At 43.9% G+C, this 25,000-nt stretch overlaps 1 protein-coding gene and 1 long non-coding RNA gene across 3 annotated transcripts in view; one reads left to right on the forward strand and one right to left on the reverse strand.

Moving 5' to 3' along the window:
• Positions 1-5,399: 5,399 nt before the first annotated feature.
• Positions 5,400-9,823, forward strand: LOC109200196 (uncharacterized). 2 transcript variants are annotated; one of them, XR_002060392.2, is made up of 3 exons: positions 5,400-5,878; positions 5,955-6,133; positions 9,629-9,823. It is a non-coding gene; the product is annotated as an uncharacterized LOC109200196 (long non-coding RNA). The 2 variants fall into 2 exon arrangements; XR_003217638.1 differs by having other exon boundaries at positions 5,404-6,133.
• Positions 9,824-10,412: 589 nt separating this feature from the next.
• LOC109200198 (NLR family CARD domain-containing protein 3) overlaps positions 10,413-25,000 on the reverse strand; it is a 76,236-nt gene continuing 61,648 nt past the window's right edge. The window contains exons 6-9 of the mRNA XM_019355695.2: positions 24,025-24,071; positions 23,346-23,876; positions 13,645-13,968; positions 10,413-10,570 (exon numbers count right to left, since the gene is read on the reverse strand). Of these exons, the coding sequence (XP_019211240.2) occupies positions 10,413-10,570; positions 13,645-13,968; positions 23,346-23,876; positions 24,025-24,071 (1,060 nt within the window). The remainder of the gene's footprint in view (positions 10,571-13,644; positions 13,969-23,345; positions 23,877-24,024; positions 24,072-25,000) is intronic.

The raw sequence follows: 25,000 nt of genomic DNA on the forward strand, positions 1-25,000 counted from the left end.
AATTATTGTAAATGTAAATGTTATCAGGAAATGATCAGACAGCAGAGGGTTTTCAGGAAACACTGTTACATGTTCAGTTTCTATGCCATATGTTAAAACAAGATCTAGAGTGTGATTAAAGTGGTGGGTGGGTTCTTTTACATTTTGAGAGAAGCCAATTGAGTCTAATAACAGATTAAATGCGATGTTGAGGCTGTCATTTTTAGCATCTACATGGATGTTAAAATCACCCACAATAATTATTTTATCTGAGCTGAGCACTAAATCAGATAAAAAGTCTGAGAAATCAGAGAGAAACTCTGTGTAAGGCCCAGGTGGACGATATATGATAACAAGTAAGACTGGTTTCTGAGTTTTACAGCTGGGGTGGACGAGGCTAAGCATCAGGCTTTCAAATGAATTAAAAGTCTGTCTTGGTCTTTCGTTAATTAATAGGCTGGTGTGAAAAATTGCTGCCACACCGCCCCCTCGGCCTGTGCTTCGAGGTTTCTGGTAGTTAGAATGACTCGGGGGTGTTGATTCATTTAAACTAACATACTCATCCTGCTGCAACCAGGTTTCTGTAAGGCAGAGTAAATCGATTTGTTGATCAATTATTAAGTCATGTACTAACAGAGACTTGGAGGAGAGAGACCTAATATTTAATAATCCACATTTCACTGTTTTACTCTTTGGTTCAGATGTGGATACTGTATTGTTCTTTCTTTGTGATTTTTTATGTTTAAGTTGTTTATTGCTGGGTTTTGGTTTGTTTTTTGTCTGTTTGGGAGCTGACACAGTCTCAATGGAGATGGGTTTTTGGGGGGGTAGCAGGAGGAGAGAAGCTGCAGAGAGGCGTGTAAGACTGCAACTCTGCTTCCTGGTCCCAACTCTGGATAGTCATATTTTGGGGAGTTTAATAAATTGGTCCATATTTCTAGAAATGAGAGCTGCTCCATCCAAAGTGGGATGGATGCCGTCTCTCCTAACAAGACCAGGTTTCCTCCAGAAGGTTTGCCAATTATCTATGAAGCCCACATCGTTTCTGGGACACCACTCAGACAGCCAGCAATTTAAGGAGAACATGCGGCTAAACATGTCACTCCTGGTCTGATTGGGGAGGGGACCAGAGAAAACTACAGAGTCCGACATTGTTATGTGTTTAGTTACAAACAACAAATTCTCTGATTTGATGCTGTTTCATTTTAATGCAGACAGAATATCAACAGCATCACAAAGGCTGCAGATAAAGTGTTTTCATGTCCCTGAGTGAGGAAAGTATTAGATGCTACAACACACACACACACTCCTGATCTCAGCTCATGTGTGGATGAAGCACAGCCGTGCACAGATTCACTTTCTTCTGCTCCACCCTCTCCACCACCACAGGACCAAAGAGCTAAACCACGCCCCCTCACCCCCATCACTGCTCTGCTCTTACAATAACACACTTATTGACTCAGGCTGTGGAAACTCTTTGCTCGTCACTCCTGCCTGGATTTTGCACTCAGCTCATAATCATCCATAGTTCATATTTTCTAATCTATATCTGTGGGCAGGTCTGGTCTGGAACAGGTGAGTGATCAGCAGGTGTGACCAGCCCACCTACTGACCAATCAGCTGTCATGAGGGTGTGTCAGAGCTGTGTGGGGAGAGCACAGTTGTTCACAGAGTCTTTGTTCCTCTGATGAGCATCAGTGTTGATTATGGAAGCTCAGACACAACTTTACTCTCTGATTCTTCCTCCATCAGCTGCTCTGTGAGCAGTAATATAGGATCCTGTCTCTGACAGACAGATGATGACCTTTGATGACCTTTGTGAACTCTGTTTTTAAGTTTACTCTGAGCATGAAACAGCATGAAAACTCAAATTTAAACATTCATTCAATGAAACACGATTCTTCCTCACATTCTCCTCGTCTTCATATTGATGCTACGCTCACTAAACATCATTGATACTTCACACACACCAGCTTTGTCTCAAATGTCCAACATAATAAATCCCTGTGTGATGTGTGATAAGCTTTAGCATCACTGTCACTGCTGTGGGCGGAGCTGAACTCTCAGAAGGAGACAAACTAGCGTAAAACTGCGAGTAGAAGAGAAACTGACTGAGACTGAATCCAAACATCTGGAGCTGATTTTACCTTCATCTGTTTAAACTGTAACACACCTGGATCCCTGTGATTTTATTATTACGGAGCCTCACGTGTGATATGTGAGGAGTTCAGCACACACCTGCTTCCTGCTCTCTGCTGACATCGTGACCCTGAGCAGTCGTGTAACTGTGCAGAAGGTCGAGCAGCTGCTTCCTGCTGCGTCTGAGATTTATTCAGGAGGAAGAGAAGATGTGTTTGTCTCTTCTTCTCTGGAGCCAACCACAGTCCAGCTGCAGCCCTGATACGCTGCCTTCAGCTGCAGATACTGAGTGTGTGTGAAGCTGCTGTGTGACTGTGTTTGTTGAGCCTGTAGTTTCACACTGTTGTTAGTGTAACTGTGCTGCTGCCTTAACTCGGCTACATTACAGGGCGTGGCCACGATCCTATAGGTCCAATGAAAACTCTGCAACACTAAATGTTTTTAAAGTGTCAGCCTCCTCTAGAGCAGGGCTGTCAAACATAAGGCCCGGGGACCAGAATCGGCCAAAGACTTCAGCCCATTGGACAGCTTTGGAAAACATGAAGCAGGGCATCAGTTTCTGTAACTTTAAATATATGAAGTAAGTCTTACAGGGCCCTGCGACAGACTGAAGAGCTGTCCAGGGGAAGCCCACCTCTCCCCCCGTGGTGACTGGGAGAGGCCGTCCTGTCCTGTAGAAACACTGAGACGTGCTGCTGAAGCTGATCCTTCATATCAACATGTCTCAGGAATCAACAGTGACTTAAACATCTTTGCACTGACACAAAGAGGAGCTTCACTCGTCCGGCCCACTGACCATCAACATGTGTGTAAAATCGGTGTGACGCTGCGCTCTACAGGAAGAGGACGACACTCCACACACAGAATCCAGAAACTAGAAAAGCTGAGGACAGAAACCCGAGAGGGCGCGAGCAGAACCAAGGCGTCACCGACAAAGAGCACGATCAGATATCTGCTGCACCGAGACGCCGAGCCAACAGCTGGATGTGAAGAACATGTGAGAAGATAGCGCGTCCCAGAGGCCGACGAGGGAACAAGATGTTCCCACAGGAGCTGAAACAAACACGTCTTAAACTTTACATCCTGTATATTTAACTTCAGCTGTGCTCTCAGACCCACCGTGGACCCAGCAGGACTGGGTTCAGATCTCTGGGTCACTTACATCACCTTCATGTCCCGGGTCCATGAGAGCTCTTCAACACCACCTGGTAAAGAACTCTATGGACCAGTGACTGTAGTACAGAACCATCACTGTGTGAGGACACAAACCAGTATGTTTGATGGTGAGGACAGGACCCAGTAAACTATCTAAATACTGCAGATTTAATGAGGCTGTGCTAAATGATGACGTCACTAAAGAGGAAGTACAGAAAGATTTAACTATGTGTCACATGATGATGTCACAGTCTCGCTGTCTACCCTGTGGGAGGGGCCTAAAGTAGGCATGAGGGGGGCATTACAGCCATTTCCTGCAGACTGAGAAAACAAAGCTGAAGCAGAGAAACTAGAGACAGAGCAGCAGCAGCCACACAGACAGGAGGCGTCTGCATCAGTAAGGACTCTTTGACATCCACGTCAAAGCAAACACACACTGGGACAACACATCAACAACAACAACATCATCACAGACAGAGCAGTTATTTAGGAGCTGTTATGGTTGTAAATTGTAGGTTTATTACTTAGAAAATGATTAATTTCAGATGATTAACATACAGGATAATTCTGCTTCTATTAATGTTATGAAGTTTGATTTCTCTGAGGTTTCATAAATACTTATCTCTGACTGTAATTTCTGCTAACTGAGGCACTTACTAGTCGTTATTGTTAGTTAGTGCTTTTGTCTGTTCTCAACGAAGGCGACGATTATTCAGACTTTCAGGAGGTTTTAGATGAAACTGAAAGGCCCACAGAACCAAACACGTCTCAGCTGTGATCACACCAGAAACAGACAAACACAAAGTGATCAAACACACACCAAAGCCTACACTGCCATCTAGTGACAGAAACTAGTACTGCTAGACAACCAGGCTGCTTTAAAGCAGGTGATGTTTAGGTTGGAAAATAAAAAATAAGTTGATAATAAACATTTGACAAAATCTTTTGGCAGCTAACATCTGGAAGTGAGCTGTTCTTTGGTGGTAATTAACAGTTTATTCTTGTTGGTAATTATGTAATGAAAGGTAGCAGTAAAAGTCACACACACACACACACACACACACTGACAACAACAACTACAGACACGTCTGTGACTGCGATGAACACCTGAGTGTGAGACGAGGACTGAATATGATACAGTAACAGTCAAATATGAATGTGTGTAACAGCATGATTATGTGTTATACATATATCAGAAATATGTGACATTTAACAGTCAAATCTCTCTGAACATGAAACCAGTGTTAAACCATTTCAGTCTGTCAGTGTTACTGAAACATCTCCAACAGCATCACTGACACAGACAGTTGGAGCAGTTACAGTCAAATCATTGATCAGTGTTTTTATAACATGAGCTGCTGTTGCTGCACTAGTGCTGCTGCTCTCTTTCTCTTATTGTAGGTCTTTAGCTAACAAGTGTCTTCATGTGACTGTTGTCTAATGTTCAAATGTAGATAACACCACCTGCACCACCCTGTTCCACAGCACAGCCCTCTCATGTAGGCTTGGCTGCAGCACATATTAGCAGCTGCAGTGACATCAGCTTTCTGTGCAGAACTAGACAGGAGATCCGCTCCATAGTGTCATCACATCTACAGACTGTTACATATTCTCACCTGGTAATAAGAAGCTGCTCACAGCTCCAAGATTAACAGACTGAAGGAAATACAAATGAAAGTTACAGGAAACTGAAATCTTGGAAACACAACATGAAACAGCAGGAAATATGTTCATGTTGCATAAAACATGTGTTGCATTACAGATATTTATATGATCCATATTTAAGGTGGATGGGCTCATCCAGCCACTCTCACACCATCATATCACCATCCTGGGTTAGTGTCTTGGTCTCAGGTCACAACATCAGCACAGTCTTGGCTTGGCTGAGGTAGCTGAGTGCTTCTTGTTGTCCCTGACAGCTGCAGGGACAGTGCCATCAGCCATGCAGCAGCACAATGACTGCTCACAGTCAGTGTGGCTCAGTCTGCTGTAAACATTGTCCTAAAGTGGTGGCAAAGTGGCTGCAAGCTGGCTGTACGTGCACTGTGTCCAGTACTCCCAGTACGTGCACCTGCAGATGATATCCACAAAGCTCTGAGTGTCACAGAGTGGGCCTGTGCTCAGCTCACTCTGCCCCATTGAATTCTACTTACACAGTTTTACAAGTGTGAGTAAAGTTATATATACAAGTTGGTGGCTGATAAGTTCTTGTAGTGACCCCTGACCCCGTGGTTCTTATTGGTTAATAGTAGCTTAGAGCATCTGCACCAATCATAAAGCACCAAGTTTGGAGCTCGTGGGTCTCTGCAAGTAAGTCCCTGTAATGTTGGCCAAGCCTGATATACTAGAAACATCTGTCATTACCAGCAGATGAAGCTGCCCTTAAAGCAGGATCTCACTTTAAACCTGACAAAAGAATTTGCTATTAGCATACTATGGTTATATGTCTCTCTCTCCTGTCCCTCACCTGTCTGCCTGGGCGGAGCTCAGCTGGGCTCCGCCCTTGGCCCACACACCTGCTGTGAATCTACCTGATGACCTGGACTCCTGGGCTATTTAAGCTGAGGCTCAGAAGGCTTCTTCGCTGGGTGGTGGACTTACTCTCGTCAGTACAGCCCCGATAAACCCCGTTTGTCCTGTGATTACTCTGTTTATGCTCACCGCAGTTCTCTTGTGCTCAGGTTCTCGCACTCGTCCGTGACCCCGATCTGTTTCCCTGGTGGCGTGGAGTGGAGTGAGAGTGAGTGTGCTGAAAACAAATACGAGAGGGGCGAGTGAGCGGAGCGAGTGTTGGACTTTGTCCCTTTTCCCCTGGACCATTGCACATCCTGCCCTGTACACGTGGGGTTTGTAAATAAATGTACGACTGCTGTTCTAGTTCAGCTGCTCTGCGCCTGCTGACAGCTGCAGTTATTATATGACATTTTATTATTGGATTATCCATCCATTCACCTCTACTGTTCTTGCATTACATCACATAGTCAGCATAAATGTGTTTTTAATGAATGATGAAAGTGGGATGAATTTAATGAGCCCTTGTTGAGAGAGGTGGGACAGAGAGAGACAGAAGTCCCCCCCTCACCTCTTATTGCCTCTGAGAGGAATAAAAAGCTTTTAACATTTAGGCTGTTGTGTTTACAATGATATGAAGTGCTATTAGTAAATCATCTTCATTCTGAATCAGAAGTTTAATGAATATGTTGAATGAGAATAATTGACATGATTTAAATGTGTAGATGTTGTGTGTGTAGACTCAGCTTTGAGAGATTAGTGTGTGTGTGGCTGCAGGAATGTTGGAAGATAAGAAATGTGCCAGAACTCCATCCTGATAAAAGACATTAAGAGTTAACAATAGAGTCATAATTCATATGTGATTGTGCTGATAGTTAATCCTGCTTAACTGACTGAAACTGTTTAGAATACAATCAGGTAGAAGTTTAACCAAAGCAACCAATAAGAAAATCTGATAATAACTCTGTAGGCCCCACACTGAGAGTCTGTGTGGAAAGGATGGAGGAGCCACTAATCTAACATTAACATGGAAATCAAATCAATTATACTGAATATATTTGTTTCTGGGAAGAAAGTTTTCCTGTGTGTTTGAATCAAAAAGACATTATGTGGATGTTGATGTGAAAATGAGCTGATGGTGAATCTAACTGAAGATGAACTGCATGGGTTGATGCTTCATAAAGTGAAGTATATTCATATGCAGCCAAATGTTCATAATGGAATTTTCTATGTTAAGAAGAAAAGAAGAAAATGAAATGAAGCGATTTTGAAGCTAAAAGTCAGACACAGAGAGGATGAACGTTTATGGTTAGTTGCTCGAGTTCTTGCGATGAGCAGAGACGTCATCTGAAGACTCGTCCCGTGAGTCCACAGTTTGACACAAATTCATAGAAACTCTATCAGGATAAGATAGAAGATCTTTATTGTCACTGTTACCAGAACAATGAGGAGTTTCTCTCCATTGGCAGCTTGTATCTGTTTACATTCAGATTCTCAGGATAATAGAAGAAGATAAATAAAGATAAGAACAAGTTTCAGAGGTACCTACACAGGGAATGTGTGTAATGCACAATAAATGAAGTAAACAAAAGGATCTGCACAAGTTCTATACAGAAACAAATCTATAGATATATCTGCAGGTACAGTGTAAAGAGGAGGATCAGGTCAGTATAAGGTGCTCTGTGATTGGTGGGATTGCTCATTGAGTAAGCGGTAGGAATGCTGGTTGCTGCTGTAAAAGAATACAGTTCTATAAATAGAGGCAGGAATTCTACTGTAATGAATACTGGTTAGAAATAAATATAGTGCAAGTGTCGATGAGTGTTAACAGCACAGTTAAGCTTCAATCAGGGTGGAGGTAGAAACTTCTACTGAGCCTGTTTGTCTTTGTTGGACCTGTAGAGTTTACCAGAGGGAAGGTGGGAAAGTGAGTGTCCAGGGTGGAGGGGTCCTTGATGATGATGCTGGCTTCTTGCTGAAGGCTGCCAGTATAGATGTCTCTGAGGGGGGTCAGTGAAGTGCCGATTGGCCGCTCTGCTGCCCTCACCACGCGCTGCAGTTTCCTCTTGTCCTCCACAGTGCAGCAGTTGAAGCAGAGGGTGCAGCAGGAGGTCAGAAGGCTCTCGATGGTGGAGCAGTAGAAATTAATTAGCAGGCTTTGGGGCTTGACATTGCTTCCTGAGGAAGTGCAGCCTTTGTTGTGCTTTCCCTACCTGGTGGGACATGTTTGTGGACCAGGTAAGGTCGGCCGAGATGTGGACTCCGAGGAACTTGAAGCTCTCCACCCTTTCTACCTCCTCCATCAATGTAGAGGGTGGAGTGCTCAGATCCTTTGTTCTGCTGAAGTCGATTATCATGTTCTTGGTCTTGGCTGTGTTCAGATGCAGGTTGTTGTGGTCACACCATTGCTTCAGATGCTGAACCTCCTCTCTGTAGCTGAATCATCGTTGTTGTCCATCAGTCCTATGATGGTGGTGTCATCAGCACATTTATAATGGTGTTACTGGTGTGGACTGGAGAACAGTCATGGGTGAAAAGTGAGTATAAGAGGGGACTGAGGACACACGTTCAGAGTGAGGGTGGAGGAGGTGTGGCTCCCATTCTGACGTTCTGGGGTGTGTTGCTCAGGAAGTCCAGTATCCAGCTGCACAGTGAGCTGCTGGGTCCTAAGTTGCTGAGTTTATGAACCAGTTTGTGGGCTTGAACTGTGTTGAAGGTAAAGTCCACAAACAGCATTCTCACGTACGTGTTTCCTACTGTCCAGATGTGTGAGGGTTGTGTGAAGAGCTGTAATCATGGCGTCCTCTGTCCACCTGTTTGCCTTCTACAGACTGTAGCAGTGAGAGGTTGAAGATGGTGGTGAAACCTCTGGTAGTTGGTCTCCACATGCTTTAAGCACTCCATCGGCTGCACCGTCAGCACCAGCTGCTTTCCTGGCATAGACTCAGTGTGGCTCTGACCTGATGCTGCTCCAGCTGGATGGGGGCGTCGTCCCTCTCTGTAACGCAGGATAGGTGTTGGTGTCACTGTTTTGTTGGTCAAAGCGAGCGAAGAACTGCTTCATGGTGTCAGGTGAGGTGATGTGTTTGTTTGTGTGCGATTGTCCTTGTAGCCAGTGAGTGTCTTGATCCCTGCCACATGTTTCTGGAGTGGTTTGTGTTAAAGTGTTCCTCGATTCGCTGTTTGAATCTGCGTTTGGATTCTTTGATGCCTTTAGATTAGACGCCTCTTTGCAGGTTTGTTGGTCTCCTGATCTGAAGGCGCTGCTCTCAGTAGAGCTGCACCTCACTGTTGAGCCATGGCTTCTGCTTTGGGAACACTTTGTCTTTGTTGTTGTTACACTCTCAGTGCAGATGTATGAGAGTACAGCAGATGTGTGGCCCTCCAAGTCTGTTCCTTCTGTGAATACACTCCAGACCATATTGTCCAAACAGTCCTGCAGGGCTGTGGTGGATCCACAGTCTAGTGTGGACTGTGTTACTTCTGGGTCTTAGAGACAAGGTTTGGATTTCTGAGGATGTTTCTGGGGGATCTAGTTTTGGTTAAATTATAGTTCTGCATTCTTCATCATCATTTCACTTATTTCTTGGTGTTCACATCTCATTTATTTCCCTTTCCTGATACAACTGTTAGTTCATGCTGGTTTAAATGAGTCCTAAACTTCATTGTATGTGACATTAAACATCTTAAATGTAACTTTCTGTAGCAAAGAAAGCTGCAGGAGCCCAGGTTTCATCTTCACACACATCAGGAGCAGCTGCTCCATCACAAACACCACAGAAGAAGAACAACACTGGATCAGATTTAATGTAACCGGCTGTTTTTATCTGGATTTATCTGACAGGGACAGAGTTCATGTTCATGGACATCAGGATAAAAACAGAAGATGGAAACCTGCCAGATTTGAGCTGCTCATGTGTCGTCCCTGGGCAGGTCACATGACTCTATCCAACACACAAAGACACACAGACACACAAGAAAAGCCAGAGAAACAAAGACAAATCCAAACAATCCATCATACTGAGTTAAAGTGATCACAGGTCTGCTTTGTTGGAGCCTTCAAAGTGTCACATGTGGACTTATTACTACCACTGAAGGCCACGCCCCTCTGGTCATGTGATCATGTGGTTTGTAGGAACGCTTCTCTTCCTCAGAGGATCCACCTGTGCTTCCTCTCCTCCACCTGTTACAGTGAGGGAACGTCCTCCATGATGGAGGAGCTGCTGGAAAGTGCTGAGAGTTTCCTCCAGAGTGAGACCTCTGTCACAGTTCAGAGGATCTACGGCAGCAGCGACCTTCATGGACACTAAAAGTCTCAAACACACAACATCACACTGACTCCACTCTGACATCACTGATCAATAATCAAACAGATCAAACTGATTGATCAGCCATCAGAGGAGTCGGATCAATGGAGCAGCTTCTGTTCCTGATGTTTGATCCTGGACCTGAAGCGTCCCTGCAGAGGAGACACGACAGCTTCACACAGAAACACAATAAAATAATAAGTGAAAGCAGAGAGAACCAAGTGAAAGTGAACAAACAGCTGTAACTGTGAGCAGCACGATTCTCCATCCATGATGTTTCCCTGGCTCCAGGCCACACAGCTGTATCTGTCTGTGGGGCGTTTAAGGGTCAGGCTGAACTGTCCGCTTTTCACACGCTCGTCTTTCTTTCACTCTGTGATGCTGCTCCTGTTTGTCAGGCTTCTCAGGACGGTGCCACCACTCCACCCGAGTGTCCTCAGGCAGCCGGACAGACTCCGCCCCCTCCTCCACCTGACACTCTGAGAGAACAGCAAACACAGCATGAGGTGTACAGACAGCAGCAGGTTTCAGACAGCTGTGACATCAAAGATCTAATCAAACTAATAATGAATCACTTTGTTTGTGCAGCAGCGTCAGGAAATGTTCAGGAGCTCGTCTCTTCCTTCCAGCTGCTCTGATGGATCAATAAACCTGTGATCATGTTGTAAAGTGAGTTTGTTTCTGCACTGTGTGAACTTGACACACACACTGAGTCAGTTTCTGGAGCATCCAGCACACAGTCTGACTGCAGCTCTGCTGGACCTGAGCGATCCCTCTGATCTTCTTCTTTCTAATCCTGTCCATCCTGCTCACCTCCAACCAAACTCTCAGCATCTTCAGCTCTGCACCTGCAGCTCCTCCTGTCTGTGTGCCACCGTCTCCATCACAGCAGGTCTCACTGCCATCTCCTCCTCTTCACTCTTACTGCTCTCCTCCTGTCATAAATCAGCCCTGACCTCCTCCTCATCTCTCCTTGTTTGTACTTTCTCTTCTCTGCAGACTCTCCTCCTCACTCTCACTACAGATCATAACTTTGTCTGCAAACATCAGAGTGTTCATCAGCACTGCAAACGGGCTCAGAGCCACCTCTTTGTGAGCCCACTGCCTGAGCCTGTGAGTATTTAGAAAGTAGAAGGACAGAAACTCCAGGTGTGGACGAGGCTCGTTGCATCAAAAACAGCTGCTGCTGTGATTCCTGCTGAAGGGGCTTCAAATAAGTGTCTGAATACTTCAGGAAATATGATGTTAAAGAAACAATCGTAAAATTGTGTTTCCAGTTTGTCATTATTAGAAACATTATCAGCCACAGGCTGAATGGATTCAGTGGAGTAAACTGATACTGGTCCCACCGTGACCTCTGACCTCTGACCTGCATCTACAGCACTGAGCCCTGACAGTGAGCAGCACTTGTTTCTTCAGCAGGATGTTTCCTCCCTGCTGCAGACGGTGCAGGTGGAGGTGTTTGTGTCTCCATCTGTGGGTATTTCAGGGTCAGACTGAGGTCTCCAGGTTACAGCAGCTTTCTCTTCATCTTCGTTGGGTCTCTGTAAAACTTGTGTGTCTCAGTTTGTTCCTGATGTGTTCCTGACTCGTTCTTTGGTAACTAGTCTGCAGCGTCCTGTAAAGTGCTGCAGACATGTTGGATGAAGAAGAACAGACAGACTGAGCCTCCACAGTCGGCCATGTCTCACACGCTTCCTTTCTTTGGGCCTCAGCATCAGCAACGTGTCTGCGGAGGATGTAGCTTTGAGTGACCACAACTGCGTCTTTGTTGACCTTCACTTGAGGACGTGCCATTGGATAAATGAGTCTATTTGAAACTTCAGAAACAAAACTCAGATCAGAAAATGGGAGAAATTCAAAGTTTTGTTTGACACAATCAGCTGTTGCGTCTCGAGCTGCCTCACCTATAAATGTGTCTCTAAAGCAGACAGCAACAAAAGTCTGATTTTCTGTAGACCAAAGAAATCAATGACAAACCCCCCCAGAGCGTTCTTGTTGTGCAGCTCACTGCTGCTCTACTTTTACACCTGTGACATTTGATGAGAATCAGCCGTCTGCAGCTCCCTCAGAGATTCTCCCCACAAAGCTTTTTGCCTTGTAAACCTTTTTAATGCTTTTCTTCAGACTGGAGTGTTCCAGCTTTTTCAAACATGCCGTTGTGGAAGCAAAGCTCAGCAAACCCAGCTTAGATCCAACATTACATCAACATTATAGATCAGTTTCTCTTTCAGGTCAAAGCTTGTTGAGAAGCCGCTTGCTGCCCACCTCACAGCCTGCTTGAAGAAACACCACATCTGTGACCGTTTCCACTCTGGTTTTGGTCAAATGCATCCACTGACACTGCACTACTAACACTAAGCAGTTATATTGTGATGTCAGCAGATGGTGGAACAGTCCTGGTCTTGTTGGAGCTCTCCTGCTCTGAACATCTGAAGCTCTCCACCACATGACTGAGCACAACTCAGGGAGGAACATTTACTGAAGCTGCTGCAACATTTCCTGTCAGCACATGATTGTGTGACAGTCAAGGAGCCACCAGAGGACACCTGCTAACAGGGCTGGGTATCCTCACTCATTTCTACAATCCATTCACTTTGAATCGCTGAAGTTTGCCTCAGACAGTCAGAAATATTATCATTCATTTCCATATTTTTATATCTATAAAAGAAAGCTGACACTGTGAGACTTCATCAGAGGTGTGAGCATCACAGCAGAGGCCTTTGTGTCAAAGTCACTGAGGATAAAACAGAAGAACATGAAGCAGATTTTCCTGGCCTGGCTTTTTATAGCAGATGACCTTAAAAATATTCTGCAGTAGAACAAAAACACATGTGAACATGACCTGATGAAGTGAAGCAAAGTTACAGAGGTTTGATTACAGACACAGCTGAGAGTTTTGCAGTTTTGCATCATTTTACAAAGTTTGTTCAGTTTTGAGCAGCAGAAATGAGACTAAATGGTAAATGGCCTGTATTTATATAGTGCTTTAATCGTCCCTAAGGACCCCAAAGCGCTTTACATATCCAGTCATCCACCCATTCACACACTGGTGATGGCAAGCTACATTGTAGCCACAGCCACCCTGGGGCGCACTGACAGAAAAAAACAACAACAAACCCAGCGGCCGACAGCGCTGTCAACAACGGTAGACTGGTGGGTAACAACAAGCCAGTTTGCAGAACCAGGAGAACCAGGAGAACCAGCAGAACCAGGAGAGCCAGGAGAGCCAGGAGAACCAGCAGAACCAGGAGAGCCAGGACAGCCAGGAGAACCAGCAGAACCAGGAGAGCCAGGAGAGCCAGGAGAACCAGCAGAACCAGGAGAGCCAGGAGAACCAGGAGAACCAGGAGAACCAGCAGAGCTGTGGCCCAGGATGGAAATGGTTCTGTAGAGAAACACAAATTGTCAGGTGACCTTTGACTGAATGTAATGAATTAAAGAATCTGCTCAGATTTAAAATGGTGAAGCAAGCATGCTTATTGTGACAATATTAAAAGTTCAGTTTGAGTGATTGTGATCGTCTACAGCAGGGTTTTGGTTTGATGTTGACCTTTGACCTGCAGTGGGACATCTCTCAGTCTAAATGATGTGACGGAGCAGGTGTAGGTGGCGCTGTCAGACAGGTGGAGGTTGGTCAGGTTCAGGCTGAGGTCTCCAGTTTCCAGAGCGTCAGTCTTCATGGATGTTCGGCCGCTGTAACGCTGCTTTGGATCTTTCAGTTCGTCTCCTTGAAGCTGGTGGACGGTTGGAGGACTGAGGGTGGAGCGACTCCACCCCACTGTGGGGCTGTCCAGTTCAAAAGTGGGAAACTCACAGGGCAGCAGGACAAACAGCTCTCCCTCATACAGCTCCACAGCCGAGGCATGCTGGGAAACTGAGGACACAGACAGAGTCCATGTGTCACTCTGAGATCAAACGTGGACACAGCTTCAGTTACACAATATCAAATATCTACATATAGAAATAAAATCACTGTGCAGGTCAAATAAATAAATACAATAAAGAAAGAAATCAGACGTGGTATAAGTGAAAAGTCTGAGTTCAGCTCGTCGGCTCACAGAAACACTGACTTCCTGTTATTAATGAGGCGGCTGTGGGAACAGGTAGGAGGCTCCTGATTGGTTCATAAGGTGTGAATAAATGTGTCATGTAGCAGGAAGCAAAGCCACATCAGGCCTTAGAAGGAATTCATGAAAGTGTGAAGTCTGTCTGCAGTGCAGTGGAGTGATCTCCTCCCTATGAATGAAGTTAGAAGTCTGGAAGTTTAGGAAGCAGCTGCACGTCAGGAAGCACAAATGTGATGAGGAGAAGGCGTGGAGCGCTGTGTCAGGCTCTGCTGTGGAAACCAGTGAACTTTTGCATGTTTTGAACTGGAAGAAGAAGCAGGATGTGAACTTTGTAGGTCAAAACAAAGCTCAGGGTCAAATTTGATCCAGTACTCGTGTCACCATCAGTGTTGGGCAAGTTACTTTGAAAAAGTAATTCATTATAGTTACTAGTTACTTCTTCAAAAAAGTAACTGAGTTAGTAACTCAGTTACAATATTTTTTTTTTTTTCTGTCCCATTTGGTTCTTAAGCCGTCAGAATTGTTGTCTGAAGACCAACAAGGATACCAAATGGATTTATTCTGCCAAATGGATCATCATGGCATTGCCGTATTGGTCCATTTGATCAAACTTTGTTGTTATTATTTATTTTATTTTCAGTTGTTACAGATGGGACAGACATGACTGGGGGATAGGAAAGGGAGAAAGAAAGAGAGGAAGGAAAAGAAAAACAGAAGGGAAGAGGGACAGTGAGAAAGGGCACTTACAAAGACAAAGAGAAAAAAAAAAAAATCTCCTGGATCACCTGTTGAGAGAAAAAGAAGAGAAGACAAGCAAAAAAAAAAAAACCAAACAAAAACAAAGCAACATACTAAACACAACACCATCACGTTAATCTAGCTAAGTGTGAACAGCAGTAAATACTAAATATTGAAAGTTGTTGTGCAGCACGCAGGACCGACAGCGCACAATGTGCTTGGCAATAGCAGCTAAGAAAGGTGTAGTTTATGTCTACGAACAGTGAACACCCGTGTGCACACCTGTGTGGATCAGCGCGCTTGTTTTCAAAAGGTTTCCCCATGTAACGGTCTGCTAGAGGGTGTGGAGGCCCATAGCCCCGTCCCCCAGGGCATGAAGCAGGCATGGAGGAGATCCAGGCTCCAGACATCCAGAGGCCCCAGAGTGCGAAAGCCCAAGGAGGACCACCGGAGGGGCATCCGTGCCACTCTCCTGGGAAGGGCTGAGGAGATCCCCAGACGAGGGGTCACCCAGTAGCCACGGAGCAGAAGCCAGAGGGGGCTGCACCGGTGTGCCAGAGTGAATCGAGCTGCAGGCCCCGAGGCCGGAGGCCCGAGGGCCCCCTTTGCCCCGGAAGAGGCCTGACCGAGCGACAGTTACAATATTCTAAAAGTAATTGATTACTTGAAAAGTAACTATTATGTTTAACCCTCTGGGGTCCAGGGTAGAATTGGCCATTTGTAACTACTTTTGATGTTTCCTCCACATTTTACCTTTAAAAACTATTTACTTTGTCTTGTTTGGTATCATCCTTTTCAGCACAACCTCACGTGTCTGAATTTACAGTTATGTTTTCATTTTGACAAACTGTATTAACACAATTGATCTAAAATCAGACAGAAAACATAAAATCAGAGTAGAAAAAGTTATATTTTTACTGTAACAACCACAAACATGTTTATTGAATCATATTTCATAACTTTAAATGCAAATATTATAATAATATTATATGTTGATATCAAATCCTTTTGCAGCACATGGATAAATCTCTATAAATCTTTCAGTCTGATCAGAATGGGCACAGTGTTGTTATTGCAGCACTCCCTGATGTTTGAAAAGCTAAATGTCCATTTTAAAGTGCTCGTGTGTAGGATTGTGTTTCCTTCCTTTGTGCAGTTCTTACAGTAAACATGTTTGAATGTTTCCTGTTCCCCTGATGCTTCTTCCTGTTGGATAAAGTTGGTTTGAATAACATGTTCTTATAGGTTTCAATGAACTTCAAACTGGGATCCACTTACAAAACTGTCTCATTTTATTGGAACGATCCACATTTGCATCCATTCACGGTACATTTGACATCTGAACACGTTTGTACACATGATGAAAGGACAGATGGTGTTTGTGTGTCCTTCTTAAACTTAGTGTGAATGTTTCATCATGTAGAACTACTTAGAACAAAGTCTTTGGGAACATTTGGAGAACACGTTTAGGAAAGTAACATCCTGGTAGAACATTTTCTTAAAGCAAAGCAGAGCTGCAACATGACTGTGAGGATTCACAATAATAAAGTCACAATACTTTATTATTATGAAGACTAAAGTGCACCTTAATGCTGCCAATGAATACACATGTTCTTTGTGAAAGCATGAGCACAGCTGACATGCACCACACTGACCCCACTCGCCCCATTTCTTCATCCACTTCTTGCTCTTGTGCTTGAAATGAGACGCAGACGCAGCAAAAGTCAGAGGCTCTAAAATCCACAAAAAGGGGGCTTGTTAGATCAGGATATTGATGTGATCCATAGAAAACATGGATAATACACCACTTTATTTGAAGACATCTGTAGCACTGCCTCAGTTCTGGATGTTTCCACAGACTCCTCTGTGCACCTAAAGAAAAGGTCAAAGGTCAGCAGCACATGTAGTTGGGACAATTCTTCATTTACAAACAACAGTCGCACAAACTACACAATTATTTTCCTCCAATTAGGACTTTTCACTTGCAGAAATGGTCCTGTGTGATTTCTAGGCTGTGATATAAAAACTAGTTCCTAATGGCAGCGATTCACTCAGTAAACATGTGTTTCCTTCACCAACCTCACACACAGATCCAATAAGATCAGGAAGTGGGCAGTATAGTACAATATGTGTTATTTTGTACTGTGCTGCCCAAACTAAAGATCTGCTGAAGTGTTGGAAATGATTCAGATGTTTATTTTGGACGATACAGCAGAAGATCAGACATGAAACTGGTGGAGATCCCAAACCAGTTGATAGTGCTGATTATTCCAAATAAAGCTGTTTTCCATTTGAGATGAAATGACTTTCTGTCCTGATATATAATAAAGATGTTAGTTGTTTTTGAGCCCCTGTATTAAAAGTAGATCCAGTTTAAAGGCAGCTTGAGTTTGATGTCTTTATGTCAAAGCTGCTCATGATGTTGAGCTGCTGATGGTATAAAAACAGGTAAAAATCTGCCTCAATATAAAAGCATGTAGTCCAGACTTAAATGGAGCCTATTGTTAGCTGAGGTCCACACACAGTGTTTGACAGTGTAAACTGTGTGAAAGGGCTGCTGGTGGAGCTCACTAGGATGAGCAGGTGACCATGTGCCACGAGGTGGAGAGCAGCTGGCCTGGCTTTGATTCTGACCACGCCCCCTTTCTCTCTCCCTCTGCTTTGCTGTCACTTATCTTCACTGCTCTGTCCAATAAAGCTGAAAAAGGCCCCAAATCAAAGAAATCTGCTGCAGCCTCTGAAATGTCTTCTGTTTCCTTCCCGACGGCTTTTTCACCGTCAGCCCATCAGACAGTCCAGCAGCATTTATGATGATGTCATGATGTTGAAGAGACTGCTATGGTGGCCTCCCATGACCCCCAGCCTCATCTACACTGAGATGCAGACATTTGAAAAGCAGACAACTGAATAATAGTCCAACACAACAGTCTGTGTACAGACACACACTGAGCTTTCATAGAGTCAAAGGAGTCAATCAAACACAGCTAGTTGAGTCATTTCTTGTGTGAGTCTAAAGTGAATCTAGTATTTGAAAGTCCACTTCCTGTATTTGTTGTTGAAGACTTCTTCAGCTTCTTCTCAAGGACATCAGCTGCTTGTTTGGCAGCAGAGGCAGTTAAGAAGCTTCCTGAAAAACACTGAACAGTGAGTTCACTGTGGCATATGACAAATTCAGCTTTCTATGTGCAAATGTGTCTGTGTCAACCTTTCAAATGCTGTTGAATCCAAAACATCAGCGGCTCCTTGGCTGCTCACTTCATGCACTTCTGTCTTTGTGACAGTCCAATGACATCACAGCTGTTTCCACCCCCAGTGTCTCAGGACTGGACACCTTTAAACATGTGGAGGATCAAACAGCCGTCCAGCTAAACATACATGAAACTATCAAAGCTGACAATCATTCCAATAACATCTAATGGTGCATATATATAGACACAGGACTACAAGGAAATGGCTCTCAGCATCTGGCTGTGGGAACAAATGATCCCTGTTTGTCTTCAAATTGTGTGCATGTTTTAGACGTGTGTCACATGTAGAAACACAACAATGACACAAAGATGTGTTTGACACAACTGTGCAGCTGTAAGTTGTTTCTAATGATTCATTGAAGCTCTTCTAACATTCTGGAGACAATCAGTCCATGAATCTGTTCAACACCACAACAATTTGACTTCAATGTGAACGTTTGCCATTAAATAACCTTCTTCATCCAGCTGACAGCATCCTTCATTCTATGATATGAACAGTTCCTCCTGTTGATGACAAACCTCTGACATGATCTGCTTGAGGAGCTTTTTCATGTGAAGCTCTCTGAGCTCAGGGCTAAGTTGCTGTGTTTCATCTTTAAGAGCTGCTGCCTCCTCGCCGTTCTTCTTCTCCTAATGACACCATTTCTGCTTCAGATCTTTCACTGGGCCTAAAACAGATGAAGAGTAGATCTACTGCTGTTCACTGTTTGTGTCAATATGGAGAAATATGAAAGACAAACACAGCACATACAGAGAAATGTAGACAGAATGTGCAGCCAGTGCAGTAAATGGTCTAAATATCAGCTCTTTAGAAAATGATCCTGATGAACATGAAACTAACATCCAATGAGAAACACAGCTTCCTTGTTTCATGTCCAATAACAATAAATGAAGAGCTAATAAAGAGCTATTCTATTGTAAAATGCTGAGATGATTATTAGACAGAACCCAGCGGCTCACCAAAAGCCTGCATTGAAAATCTATATGAAAGTAATCTATGCTCATATATGGCAAAATCCTTTAAGTGTCACTGTGTTTTTCATCTGTGCTCTTGTTGGTTGGACAAGTTTGTAAATGACAAAGAGCTCAGTGGACTTTGCATCCATCACATCCTGTTAGATGTTTGTTTTTCCTTCACAGCTTTGTGATGAAGGCTAAAGAACAGAGATATGAACTATTGCCAATATGAATCCTGATGCATGACGTGGGCACAGACCCACCAAAGCAACACTCAGCTCACCTCATTCCAGGCGCTTGTCTGCTGGAGACCATGAGCCTTGTTAGTCACACATTAGCACCGTGGTAGGAAACAGCCTCCATCATTTCATTAGATCTGAATTTGGACTGTTTCCCTCTGGATGAGAACCAAGTCTGTCAAATCTATTGATCCAACACAAACTATCAAACACATTGGCTCACAGTCAGACTGGCTTTGTATGGATGGTGTAACAGGGGCTGGGAAAGGATGCTGAAAGCTGAATATAATACAGAACAATAACAGGACATATAATCATGTAGAAACATGATCTTCAACAGGCACACTTCTATTATTCATGATCACAAAGAACTTGTGCAGCCCTGATATCAGCCCTAATATATGAGTGTGTTTGCCCAAAGATTGAAACAGCATCAACATGACAGCTGTAAGAAATCTTCTCTCAGCCTTGTTTGGCAGAAGATCCCTGCAACAAAGATTGTAGCTGAAAGATGACGTGTGTAAAGTTTGTCTTTGGGAGGGTTGAGGCTGTTTTTAGACCTTTGATAGTTTCAATCCAGTTCTGAAAGACAGAAATAAAAACAACATCATTAAGATCAGATCATGGAGCTGTTTCCTGCCTTGTTTCTAGCTTCACATTACAAGACTTTACTACAATAAAGATGCTAACATGTATCTGTAGCAACAACATCACTGAATCTAGAACAACTGGAGCCAAACCAGTGGCTCTGCTGGGATCACTGGTGAGCCAACACTTCCTTGTTGATGCAGATTTCAGGGCTTCCTGTTGCTCCTCCGTTATAACTGTTCTCTCTTCTCAACACATGATGACACAAAGGAATCAGCAGTGACGAAGATGATGCTGAAGCACACATTTCACACATATAACAGAGCAGTGCAGTTACACACACCTCTGCTTGACATTAGGCCTCAAACAAAGACACAAAACACTAACTTGACTCTAAATAGAAGAAACTGGCAGCTTTTTCTGTTCTGTGCTTATTTATATTTGACACACATGCTTCTCTTTGTGCAAACACACATCGCACTATAAGGGTAACCTAGCACACAATGATTGGACAGCACAGTGATGATGCTGGGAGATCCTATACGAAGCAACACAGAAACACTGAGAACTTTAAACATTGATTATATTGAGATAAGCAGCCGACCCAGTCTAGATAAAGGCGAGCAGCTGGGACCGCTGCTGCACCAAAAACAGGTTTCAGTGTTTCCATGTGTGTGTGTGTGTGATGTCTTTACTTATACTGGTCAATAGACTTTAGTCAACACATGATTGAAAGGTGTTACACATGAAATAAAAACAGTGTTTCATCTTTATTCCTCTGAAGCAGCTGCATTATAACCAATCTGCTCCTTTGTGGCCTTTAAAACAGCTGAGGACTTGCTTCCTTCCACCTGTCCATACAGGACATCACGCTGTCTTTTCTCTTTAAATGCAGCTTCAGGTCCTTCCACGTGCTGCTCTGTATTTGTGCAGTTTGTAGTGTGTCCTGGGAAACGTAGCACACATGGTGTTCTTCTGCTGTTTCCTTCTTTCACTGAGTGTGAAACACTGACGCTGTGCTGTTGTTCACAGAGGGGAGCTGATTCTAGCTGCAGCTGGACTCTGTCATCTAACTGAATGTGTTGGTGCTGATCACGGGGCTCTGAGGGGGGAGCAGCAGGAGGACTCTGGATACTGACGTCAGTGTATCTGTGGAAGCTCACACAGCGTGTCTCTGTCATTCAATATTGTGCTATATATTGTATCTATGCAAAGATGAACAGACTGTGTGTTCACTGGTCTCTGTGCTGCTGACTGCTTTGCTGCAGCTCTGATGTCATCATCACTCCCTCCTCCACCCTCAGCAGTCCCAGCATGCTGCTGTGGTGCACCCCACCCTCACTCTACACCTGAGCCATAGACCACACCCTCCACCTTAATATACACCACAGTTTTCTCTGCTATGGAAATGAGATCAGGAGGAAATCATCATTATTATTATTTAATAAATGCTCACATTAATGTGGGCTTATTTGTTTCATATTAGAAACATTAGTCGAGTGTTTTTAGTATAAAATGGTGAAAGTCCCTCTTTTTGCTCCTCCCCTCACCTGTGGATGGACGGTGCTGTTACCGTGGTGACAGCTGTGATGTGTTTCAGTCCTGCCTGGTTATCACTGCAGGAATCTTTCACATTTATTACAGGTAATAACTCTGATTTTTCTGTGTATTATGAACTAAATGTATCCTGATACACACAGAGATGGATGAGCAGAGGTCACATGATGAAAGAACAAACATGGAGTCTTTGATTTATTTAGATATTTATTGATGAATGCAAACAAACCCTGACACTGAACCATCGTCCAGCTTTCACAGAACAAACCTGATCACATGACCTGCTGACCCAAACAGTGAAAAGCTCCATGGCAACAACAACAAACAGCCTCACATATGTTAACAGAGGCTGTTAGAAGCACAGAGTCTTTACAGTCTTTCTCCTGTTTGTACACAGATCTCTGCACATCTTCATCACAGTTACTCACAGACGTGCAGAGTGTGTGGATATCAAAGCTAAGTTTCCACCATGTTTGTAGTCTGTACTGGGACTCATGGAGCATCTCTCTATGAGCACTCAGTGCTTTAAACAGTGAGTCCCAGTTTAACCAGCAGCCTTCACACCACACATCACACAGACATGGAAACTTCAAACCCTCAGACTGAAGACACCATCAGAAATAAATAGATTGTGATGAAGATGAAGAACTGGACCAGTTTGCTGTGGTTTCTTCTGTTCCTGTCAGAAATAAGAGTCTGGCAGCTCTTTGCTCTCCTTCCACATGTTTAAGGAGGAAGTGAAGAAGAGTGAGTGAGTCGTCTTCCTCTGTGGGCCCAACATCAGGCAGCAGCCACGTATGTTTAAAAACCCAGCACACTGGTTAGAACTGCATTCAAAACTATTGAGCCAATATTTTCAGCTTATATGGCTGAAACATTTTCACGTGATCAGCTTCCAACAATGAGTGACACAGTAAGAGCATGTGGAGAGTTTGGAAACATCCCATTAAGAAAGAGAAATAAAACATTTGGATTCATTTTAATGAGCTCAGACTTGTTGAAAATGCAGAGGAGCTGGTTGTGAACTGAGCTTCAGAGAAACACAACGTACTAGAGGTGCAATGGATCAAAATTCTCACGGTTCGGGTCAGATCACGTTTTTTTCATTATGGATCGGATCAATTTTCGTATTAGCAGAAAAAAAAGAAGACAAAAATTTAACTTGCCATTTACTTATTTAAGTACTTTTTGCCTATTAAAAAACATTCAACTCAAGACTCATTCCATGCAATTATATAAAAACAAATTAAGATGCAATATAGGGTAGTACAGGACTTTCTATCTGCCACTCCGCTGTGATATAATGAGCAGTCATGGTCATGTAGCCTTCCGTTGAACTGGAGTAGATGCTCCAATAGCCCGGTCGGATTGGGCAGCAAAGGGCTGCTTAAACTCCGCAAACTCCTCATCTCCTCCACTTGGACTGCTAGCGCTGATCTCTTGACAGACTGACCACGCACACCATACACCTACTTTTTTCTTCTTTTTCGAATCTTCGGATCATGTGTGTGCTGAACCGTGGAGTGTGATCGGTTAGGATTACGGATCAACTGTGATCAGTTGCACCACTACAACATACTGATATTCACTGTGAAGCTTTGAGTGGAAAAAGACAGGAAAACAACATGTTGTTCCTGGAATAATGGGAGCTTCCATCTTTAAAGGACTGAAAAGGAAGAATGAATGAATGAATCATTTAGAAGAGTTTCAAACATCAACTGATTGAATCCATGAATCTGAAAACGTGTTTGTGAGTGAAAGAGACAGACATGTACAGACTGAACTATCTGTTCAACAGTCAGAGTGTTTCTCTAACAGGAGACACTCTTTACACTCAGCACAGGGACACTGAGGAACCAGGATTAACATAAAATCCAGGATAAAGAGTTTCAGTGAATGTGGTGTTGAAGGTGTGGAGGTGGATCAGAGAGTCAGAGGAGACTCTGTAGAAGGACAGAGTGCCAGCAGGACAGTCCACATACACTGCTGCTCTGTTAGAGACAGAGGAGGAGGAGGAGGAGGAGGAGGAGGAGGAGGAGGCGGGGAAGAGTGTTTCTATGTAATTGTGCCTGACAAAATCAGGACCATCATCAGCACAGATCAGATTCCAAGAATGATCATTCCGTCCAAACACACACTCATATCTCCCTCCTTTCCTTCTGATTCTTCTGTAACTCACTGATATATCAACCTTTCCTCTCCACTCAACTTCCCAGTAACAGCGACCAGTCAGACCATTTCTACACAGCAGCTGAGGCTTAACATCAAATCTTTCTGGATGATCAGGATATGACTGAACCTCCTTCACATGTGTCACCTTCCTGTTGTTTTCAGACAGTTGGAGGTTTGTGTGTACTGTGATCGTGTCGATTGTGAGTTGACAGGAATCTGATGGAAAGAACAAACACAATCCAGCTGCAGTTATTGATCCATCATCTGTTCATTGATTGACACTTTGATGATGACTCCTGACATGATGAAGATGGTTGAATGTGTGCTGCTTTGTTTTCATGAATCCCATTAAAAACACACTTACACTTCCTCAGACCTGGTGTCAACCATCGGACTCCAGCAGGCTCCACCCTGAAAGGAGGAGGGGTCAGAGCAGTCAGCATGCACACATGGACATTACATGGCTCTCATACACACACTGTTACACACTGATAAAGGAACAGTCGAACAGTTTAACAAATACATTACAATCCAATACACTGCAAAGACCTTTGACCTCTGTGTGAGTGCAGTGTTGTTTTCATGTGTTTTAATGCTACCTGTTCATTGACATCACTGTCAGTCACCTGTCAGTGTTCTTCTCTCCTCAAAATTCATTTACTTCCAGTCTGAGTTATTGCGCATTACTGACAACTCAGTGAAGACAAACTGGGAATTTTGTCTTCACAATATTTATTCTATTCTATCAAATTTTCTGTTGTCGGTTTGAAATTATATTTAAATTAGGTGGGCTTTTCTTAAAATACCTATCTCTTTAGGCCTAAACTGACAGTGTCGGTGTATCGCCTCGGTACTCACCACTTATCCAACATGTGAAACCTGCTGTGAGGACAATTAAAGTGTGGCCAGAGGGGACAGACACAGTGCTCCAGGACAGATTTAAAAACGCAGACTGGAATATGTTCACCCACACAGACCTGGACCAGTACGCCTCATCTGTACTGGATTACATCTCCAAAACTACAGACAGTGTCACCACCCAGAAACAGATCACCATGAACCCCAACCAGAAGCCTTGGATGAACCAGGATGTTCGTCTCCTCCTGAAGGCCCGCAAAACTGCCTTCAGGTCAGGAGATGCACATGCCTACCATACAGCCAGGGGCAAGCTAAAGAGGAGCATCAAAAAAGCCAAACACCATTACAAAAAGAAGGTAGAAGAACACTTCTTCAACTCCCACCCCAACCCCCAAAGTATGTGGCAAGGACTCCAGACCATTACAGACTACAGGACGACCAAACCCTCCCCCGCATCCTCTGATGTCTCCTTGCTCAACGAG

Source organism: Oreochromis niloticus, unplaced genomic scaffold, assembly GCF_001858045.2.
Source record: "Oreochromis niloticus isolate F11D_XX unplaced genomic scaffold, O_niloticus_UMD_NMBU tig00001905_pilon, whole genome shotgun sequence".
In the NCBI taxonomy this organism is placed as follows: domain Eukaryota; kingdom Metazoa; phylum Chordata; class Actinopteri; order Cichliformes; family Cichlidae; genus Oreochromis; species Oreochromis niloticus.